At 32.1% G+C, this 9,166-nt stretch overlaps 2 protein-coding genes across 2 annotated transcripts in view; one reads left to right on the top strand and one right to left on the bottom strand.

Moving 5' to 3' along the window:
• Positions 1-307: 307 nt before the first annotated feature.
• LOC110094912 (proteasome subunit beta type-4-like) lies at positions 308-7,069 on the bottom strand. Its single transcript, XM_028698497.1, has 4 exons — positions 6,982-7,069; positions 903-1,038; positions 619-778; positions 308-520 (listed from the first exon to the last, which is right to left on the bottom strand). The coding sequence occupies exons 1-4, from the start codon at positions 7,067-7,069 to the stop codon at positions 323-325; spliced, it is 582 nt and encodes a 193-aa protein (XP_028554330.1). The 3' UTR covers positions 308-322.
• A 685-nt stretch (positions 7,070-7,754) lies between these two features.
• The window catches only part of LOC110097410 (enolase), a 13,492-nt gene continuing 12,080 nt past the window's right edge, over positions 7,755-9,166 (top strand). The window contains exon 1 of the mRNA XM_028698496.1: positions 7,755-7,824. Coding sequence (XP_028554329.1) covers positions 7,755-7,824 — 70 coding nt within the window. The remainder of the gene's footprint in view (positions 7,825-9,166) is intronic.

The following is a 9,166-nucleotide window of genomic DNA, read 5'->3' as shown; positions in this document are numbered from 1 at the left end:
CAAAGGTTTTATAGCATCCTTTATGAAGCAGGAAAGTAAACTTAAAGATTCTTAAAAATTACAAATCCTGTTGTGCTTTAATAGTTTACAGGCTACGCTCCAACTCCTTTTCATTGGGACTCTCTGCTGATTGAGAAATTAAAGCTTGGATTAAATCAAAGTAACCTCTTTTTCTTCTAAAAAATTCTCCTCCCTTTCTTATCCATCATTCCCTGTTTCTCTTCTCCTTCAACCATTACCCACCCATTATTTGTTCTCAATCAATAGCATATAACAAAGAATGATGATACTAAGTCATACCAAAAAAAAAAATAACATCAAACTAAAATAATACCTGAAATTTGTTGATAGCTGATCTATCACGGTATAAAAGCACAAGCAAGCATTTCTCTAGAATTTTTACAGCCTCCTCAAAGGTCAAGTCCTCACGCCATTCCGCACGCATAATTGGCCTTGCCAAATGATTTCCAAAACCAGTTGCAACATGGTTATCCTCATAATGTGTTCCAATCATGCCAACCTAGAAAGCAGGAATAAAATTGTCATATCATGTTGGTAAACAAGAAGATTTTCTTGAACAAAAGAGGAAATATTGTAATAAAGCAAAAATTTTCTGACCATCCCCAGATACTTCTGCCCATTTTTAACTCCACCAACCACAAGTGAGTTCCACAAAGGGTTGAATTTGTTGCGCCTGTTGTACATTACTCGATTCAAATAGTTATGAACTTCTTTAGGGCCCAGAGAGTTTCCATCATCCCACATATGATCATAAATACTGTAGAAAGAATAAAATTAAATAAAATTATCACGCTTCTCGTAAGACAGGCACCAGAAGAAAGAAATGCAATATTATCATACTTCTTGTAAAACTCTAAATTAGAATATTCAATGGACTTTACATTAGTTCATCAAGATAGCGCAAGATCTCTTGGAAGTCACTAATTTCTCCACTTGCACCAAGTAGAGTATGTTTACCAATAGGCTTTATCCGTTCCACGCTCTTGTATCGTAGAGTTGATCCATAAGAACCTATTGCTCATAAATTATAGTAAAGAAAGAAAATAATTAGAGGATATGAATTTTAAACAAGCAAATGATGAAAATAATCCTTTTTGAGTTTTTAACTGTATCAATTTCAGTCATAAGCTTTTTTAGGTGTTCAATTTAGTCCCTCAAATCATTAAATCTAAACCATTTTGATCCTACCATCGACTTTGTCATATTTTGGATGGAAATTAGTGGAGAGAAACTTTTCATGAAACCATCATGAACATTCTAGGGTGGGTCAATCCTGTTATATCGAACTAATATCTACTGAGCCTGACTTTCAAATGTCCAAATTACCCTCACGAAAAAACTTTCCTCCCATAGTTTTCATCCAAATAAACAGCAAAGTTAATGGTAGGATCAAATTTGTTCAGTTTTGGTGAATAAGGGACTAATTAAACACCGTAAAAAGTTTAAGACTAAAAAATACACTTAAAAAGTCAGGAGACTATTTTAGTTGTGTAATATAAATTAAATATACAAAATTATTGAGAAAAAAAACTATCTTGCATGAATTCCATTACTTTATAACCAAAAAAATATTTAGTTTAATAAAAATTAGTAGAAGAAACCTAATTAATAATGTGTGATTGAAGTAAACAGTTTTTAACAGTCCATCTAAACAACAGGTAAGTTAGATGTTGAATTACAAACAGTCCAGTTTTCTGAAGAATTTTTAAAATATTAGCAGGAAATAAGAATGCAAAAGGACAAAAAACCTGGTAGCTGTTGCTAAAATAAAAAACAAGATAACCAGGTCAACTGAAAAACAATTTCCCCTGGTGAATTAAGTAAAATGGAGATACTAGACAAAGAATAAATGCAGGAACACTAGAAATGTGCTGCCAACAAAAATAGCAAACGCATTTTTTTTTTCTTTAAAATTAAATAGATAAAGTAAAGTGGTGCATCCGATACGGGCAATCTATTTATATTAGTTATAACTTTTCGATAGAAGTGGCGCCGTTTTTCTCAAATAAGGTCATTCTTCTCAATAAAGCCTAATTAAAATTACATAATATCTATGATGCATGGACACGGACACGGGACACGGCTTTTTTTGAAAATATAAGACACGGGTACGGCGCGGACACGGCAATACATACATACATATATATATATATCAAAGTAAAGTGGTGCATCAGATACGGGCAATCTATTTATATTAGTTATAACTTTTCCATAGAAGTGGCGCAGTTTTTCTCAAATAAGGTCATTCTTCTCAATAAAACCTAATTAAAAGCACATAACCATCACCCTATATAATTGAACAAAAATCAGGTACAATAATGATTACATAACATAGAACCATGAAAACCTAGACATACTTTCATAAAAAACGAGTTTATAACCATAAAGTTATGAAAGAGCAACATTATGCTAACACAACAACAACATCAAGCCTTTATCCCACTATGTGGGGTTAAGGAGAATAGAAAATAAAAGAAGCCATGGCTTCAAAAGTCAGCCAAAACCAATCTAGACCAACTTTGGTGGGCACTGAGCCAAAGAAAACAGATAGTTTTGCTGGGATCAGGCAAAATCATCACAGTAAGAAAAATTCTCTCTACTATGTGCATTCCACTATCAAATCCGAACATAAGAAGCCACTTAAACCACTAAACCAACCAGACTTCTTCAACTGGTGCTCACTTTCTAACCACTAAACCAACCAACTTCTTCAACTGGTGCTCACTTTCTAACCACTAAACCAATCAGGCTTGTTCAACTGATATGGGATAATTTTAATTTGAACTTTGCAAAGAAGATTAACATTGTTTAAATCATGTCTTCAAAAAACTTCTTTTAAATTTTAATGTAAACCCGCCATAATATAATATAATTTTTAATTAACAAAATTATGCATTAAATAAAGTGATAAAAAATTTCGAATAAGTAAATATCATTAGGTTTAATAACTATTATTACAAACAATATGCTGCAATCACATAATTAAATAGATAGATTAATATATAGAATAGATTATTTTATCATTTAGGTTTTTTATGAAATGCAAAATGAAATTAGATTAATAATTAATTACTGTTTATTATTTAAGTCTATTATACACAAAAATATAAATAACCATGCAAACGTTTGTGGAATCCAATTAGCGTCAGCAGATTATGCCTTCAGGCTCTTTCTAGTTCCTACTATTAAGCTGCTTCTTTTAAGGCTTCTCCATCCATTTTTGCTTGCCTTTGTCCTTGATCAAAAGGACTAAGCAAAGAAATTTCTTATCTAAAAGTACATCCTTTCTCTTTGTTTAGGATTTCCATTTAATTTACTAATTTTCTCTTGCGGTGCACAACTGACACCAAAATTTTCAAAATAGGTCAAAAATATTAATTGATACCAATTACATACCATGTCTGACACTATGACTTGTAACTAACACAATATGTCAAAAAAGTTATTTCATATCCTAATTATTTTAATAATAAAATTTAACAAAAAATTATATAATGAATATACCTTTTGAAATTTTTAGAATTTAATGATAATACAACATAAATTAATGAAACTATTAAAACCCCTAAAACCACCCAAATTAATATTTAACCAAATAAATATGAAGGAGATAGAAAGATCCTCAATAGAGTATGAGAATTATTATTTTATTAAACAGATGGTAGTCAAATACAATCACAAAAAGATGAACTATGAAGAAATTTGGTGAAGTATTTTCCCAAAAACAACATAAGTAAGAATGAATAAAGCAACCAAAAGACTCGCCAATACAAGCAAGAAAAAACAAAATAATCCTTTTAGGTGGAAAAAAATGCATGCTTTATTGCACTAACACTATCATTGGCAGTTACCATTAAGTAACTTGCACACTACATACACAAAGTTCAAAATGTTACCATGTTACCTTGTACTGATAAAATCTATTATAATGTGGCTCAATGTTGTGCATAAGCACTTACATATTATTCTCTCAGGTGACGAGCACTCCAAGAATCGATACCCCAGTCAAATGAAACTAAAAACATTGGTGAAAATAAAGGTATTTTAATATCATTTTCATGCAAATTATTCTAAACATGAACGGATACTTTGTCTGATAAATGATTGCATATCCAGTGGGCTTTGCTCATGGAAAACTGAAAATTAAGGGAAGGCACTCCAAACACATCTAATCTTCAAAAGGGCTTGAACAGTGCTTGTATTAATTATAGACGAAAATGTTGGTTTTTCTCTTTCCTCTTCAAAAACCTCAATATCTTCAAGCAAGACCCTAGTTCACTCTCATCAGCAGTCGTAAAGCCTGCCCACCATATCTCTACGTTTTTTCTCCACTAGACAAACTAACAAGTCTAGGTATAGGTAGCAAGTATAGATCCAAGAACAAAATATCAGGCTAGTAATTTGACTAAGAGTTTTGAGCTTTCTGTGCACAGAAATCCAAGAACAAAAGTGTTTATGCTCCTCAAGTAAGTTTAAATATGTGTTCAAAATTAAAATTTTTAAATGACTTGGAAGAATTAATATAAAAAATATCACTTGAAGATTTTTTTATTACAGGAGATCTAAATGGATATGTTAGTATAGAGGTAGAAGATTTTATCGTGGTTATAACTTTGAAGCGACTTATGCAGGTGGTAGGACTATATTAAATTTTTCTTTAGCTTATGATTTTTTAATTGCTAACAACTTATTTAAGAAAAGAGAAGAGCATCTTATCACTTATAAGAATGCATATAGTAAAACTCAAATTGATTATTTATTATATAAAATATATTATTTTGATTGCAAATATTATAAAGTTATTCTGAGTGAAAGCTTATGTATCTAGTATCATTTATTAGTTTTGGACTTTAAGATGAGGATGCAGAATATAAAAATAAAGTAAATTGTTATCCTACAATCATATGGGCATTTAAAGAACACTAACAAAAATATTTTTTAGAGTAAGATTCGAGATCTTACTATTATGATTGTACATGAGAAAGCTAATATTATGAGAAAAAAACAACTAATAATATTAAGAATGTTGCAAATGATGGCTTGGAGTATCAAAAATTAAAAACTCCTAATAGTAAAAATAGTTGGTGGTGGAATCAAAATGTACAAGAAAAGATAAAAAATAAACTTTATTATAAAAATTGGATTAGACTCAAAAAATAGAAAATATACAAAAAAAAACCATAAGGAGTCTAAGAGCAATATGTGATGCAAAATATTTAGCTTTTAATGATTTATATAATAGATTAGATACTAAGGAAGGTTAACAATGCATGTATAAGTTAGCCAGACAAAGAAACAAGAGATAAATGGATTTATTTCAAGTGACAAGGATGAAGATCAAAAAGTGTTTTTATTATACGAGGATATTCAACAAAGGTGGATGAGATATTTTGATTAATTTTTCAATGAAGATTGTAAAAATACGATTGACTTTAGTGATCTTAGCACCCTAAATAAAAACAGATATTTTTATTTTTATCGCATATTAGTAAAACCGATGTTAGAGAGGTTTTAAAGAAAATGAAGTGAGGAAAAGTTGTTAGACCTTATGATATTCCAATAAATGTGTGAAAATGCTTACGAGATGAAAGAATTTTTTGACTTATGAAACTTTTCAATATTATTTTGAAGACGAATAAGATACCAGATGAGTGAAGAAATATGTTGATTCCTAATTTTAAGAATAAAAGTAATGCATAAGAGCGTGTGAATTATAGAGAAATTAAGTTAATGTGTCATCCTTTAAGACTTTGGGAGAGAGTTACTGAGCATAGGTTACAATGTGATACTAATGTTTCTCAAAATCAATTTGGATTCATGCCGGGTGGGCCTAATATGAAAGCTGTACATTTATTGAGAGATTTGACAGAGAAGTATAGGGAGAATAAGGAGAATCTGTATATGATATTTATTGATTTAGAAAAAAACTTTTGATAAAGTTCCAAGAGAAGTGTTATGGAGAATTTTAGAAAAGAAAGGGTTTAATAATGCTTATACTCAAGTCATTAATAAAATATATACAAAAGTTGCTACTTGAGTTCAAACACAAGGAGGTTGGACCAAATATTTTCCTATTTCATTTGGATTACATCAAGGATCAGCTTTAAGCTCATATCTTTTTGCTTTAGTCATGAATGTTCTTACTAGACATTCGCAAGAGGATGTAGCCTGATGTATGATTTTTGTTGATGATATTATTCTTGTTGATAAGACTAGAGGAGTTGAAGGTAAACTTAAATTATGGATGTCAACCTTAGAGTTTAAAGGTTTTCATTTGAGTAGATCTAAAATCAAATATATGGAGTATAATTTTAGTAGTAATAAATCCAATTGTGCAATTGTGACTATAGATGATCAAGTCATTAGTAATCGTAAATGTTTTAGATATCTTATGTCTATTATCCAGAGTTATAGTGAAATAGATGGGGATATTATTAGTAGAATTCAAGTTGGATGGTTGAAGTGAAGGAATGCATCGAGCTTATCATTGTGCGAAAGAAAAGTCCCCCTTAAACTTAAGGGAAAATTATATAAGATGGTGGTGAGACCTGCAATGCTTTATGGCACAAAGTTGGCCATTTTTAAATCCCATCTGTCCCTTGGCATTTTGATCCCATGGCTAGGATGGGAATCCATGGGAGGATCACCTAGTAAGTCATTGTCGTCCCTTGGCATTTTGATCTCACGGCTAAGAAGGGAATCCATGGGAGGCTCACCTAGATCACGTTGATCTCCAGCCATATTTAGATGGCTAATTTAGGAATGATTATATTAGAACAATTATGAATTATTCTGTAATTATTTATTTCTTTACTAAGATATCTAGTATAGATCTACAAATAAGAATAAATTTGTGCAATAAAATTAAGTATTTTCCTCTCCAATTCTCTGAATTTAACATGGTATCAGAGCTTTCATTGTTGTTGCCGAAAATTCTATTTTTTTTTTGTATTGTCATACCTTCATTGTCAGCCTTCCCATGTTGTTGTGTTATCCTATCTATAACCAACGCAGCCTTCATTACTACACTGCTTGATATAACCTTCATCGCTGCCCTTTGCCGCAGTAATGTCTAAAGCAAATTCCTCCCAAAGCTTTAACCAAATGGAGGACACTATGGTACACCAAGGAAGAGATCTCCAAAATATGAAACCTTCCTATCGCTTAAATGAGAAGAACTGTTTGAAGTGGTCTCAATTTGTGAAGACCTATTTGAAAGGAAAAGGAAAGATGAATCACTTCCGTAGTGTCGAACTAAAAGAAGAAGATCCTAATTTTCAGGCATGGGATGAAACAGACTCCATGATCATGTCATTGTTGTGGAATTCCATGATTCCAAAAATTAACGATACTTTCATGTTCCTATCTACTGCAAAAGACATATGGGATGCCGCCAGGAAAACCTTCTCAAAAGCTCAAGATGATGCACAAATCTTTGAAATTAAAGTCAAGGTGGGAAGCACAAAAAAGAAAGCAAGACTGTGACTGAATATGTCACTCTTCTTCAAAGCTTGTGGCAAGAACTTGATCAATACAGATTCATAGAAACCAAGTGTCCAGAAGATGCGGCTATCCTAAAAAGCTTTATTGAGAAAGATAGAGTGTATGACTTTCTTGCGGATTGAATACAGAGTTTGACCAAGTTAGAGTTCAGATCCTTGGCAAAGAGGAGACACCCTCACTAAATAAGACCATTTCTCTCATTCGTGCTGAGGAAAAGCCAATGAGGTGTAATGCTAGAACCAAATATTGTTGAAGGTTTAGCAATGGTGATAGCCAAAGAGGCGACGTGGACGGAAAGAGGTAAGGATTTCTCAAAACCTCAAGACAGACTCTTTTTGATGCAGTAATTGCAAGAAAAGAAACACACAAAAGATACATGCTAGAAGTTTCATGGAAAGCCCCCAAATAATGAGTGAAATCAAAGAAGACAAAAGGGAACATCACAAGCTAACACTACAACAATTCAACCCAACCCAGAAACACAGTCCAGTTTCAGAGAGCTCAACAAAGAAGATATTGATAAGCTAAAATAATTTCTGGTATCACTTGAAAAACCACCTGCATCTTCTTCTCTTGTACTTTCAGGTAAATTTTCTATATCCATTGAATTAAATGCCTCTAGAAATCATTTGAAAGGAGTATGGATTATTGACTTAAAAGCCACATATCACATGGCATACTCCACTACCCACTTCATCAACTACAATCCTTACTCGAGTGATAAGAATCATCACTGTTGATGGTTCTCTTACCACAGTAGTAGGCCAATGGCATACTCTTATCTCCCTCCGTCTCTCTAAAAAATGTGCTCAACGTACCTTAATTATCCACAAATCTAATCTCTATACAAAAACTTACCAATGATCATAATTGTCAAGTCCTTCTTACCCCTACTTGTTGCTTTTTTCAAGACCAGGGATCGCAGAAGAAGATTGGATTTGTTAAGGAGAGATATAGACTGTACTACCTAGAGGGCTGAACAAATCCACTATTATCAATAATAGTTATTCTATATTATCCTTACTTAATTAAAAATCTACTATTTCGGTTCATCAATTTAGATTAGTACATCCATCTTTTGATGTCTTAAAAAATAAGTACCCAAAGTTTTTTTACAAGTTCGAAAATGAATCTTTTCATTATGAAATTTGTGAGTTAGTCAAGCATAAACGAGCTTCTTTTTCAAACAAAATTAAGAGATTCATATCCATTTCTACTTTATTCATAGTGATATATGAGGACCCTCAAAAATTCCTAACATCTTAGGGGCGCGATGGTTTGTATCATTCATTGATAATTGCACTCAAGTCTCTTGAACCTTTCTGCTAAAAAATAAATCAGATATGAGCACTATCCTTCCCATTTTTACACCATGATCTAGAATCAATTCGGGATAAAAATAAGAAAATTTCGTTCTGACAATGCCAAAGATTATTTTAATCAAACTTTATCCTCCTACTTTTGAAAAAAGGATCATTCATGAGCCTTCTTGCATTCATTCCCCACAACAAAATGGAGTTGCATAAAGAAAAAATGTCCATCTTCTAGCCTCCACCCGTACACTTCTATTCCACAACAATACACTCAAATCCTACTAAAGGAAATCTGATGGACCGGTTCGGTCCATAGCAACACCGGCCCG

The sequence above is a fragment of the Dendrobium catenatum genome, unplaced genomic scaffold, assembly GCF_001605985.2.
Source record: "Dendrobium catenatum unplaced genomic scaffold, ASM160598v2 fragScaff_scaffold_1092, whole genome shotgun sequence".
Taxonomy (NCBI): domain Eukaryota; kingdom Viridiplantae; phylum Streptophyta; class Magnoliopsida; order Asparagales; family Orchidaceae; genus Dendrobium; species Dendrobium catenatum.
The sequence above is the reverse complement of the archived record's forward strand: the minus strand, read 5'-3'. Positions and strand labels throughout refer to the sequence as shown.

Excerpts from the sequence above, each read along its gene's own strand:
- LOC110094912 (XM_028698497.1), bottom strand. The coding sequence starts at position 7,069 with ATGAAGGTTATATCAAGCAGTGTAGTAATGAAGGCTGCGTTGGTTATA. Across the intron at positions 779-902 it reads CGCTATCTTGATGAACTAAT|TATTTATGATCATATGTGGG; the intron begins GTAAAGTCCATT and ends TTCTTTCTACAG. Across the intron at positions 521-618 it reads GGCAGAAGTATCTGGGGATG|GTTGGCATGATTGGAACACA; the intron begins GTCAGAAAATTT and ends CCTGCTTTCTAG.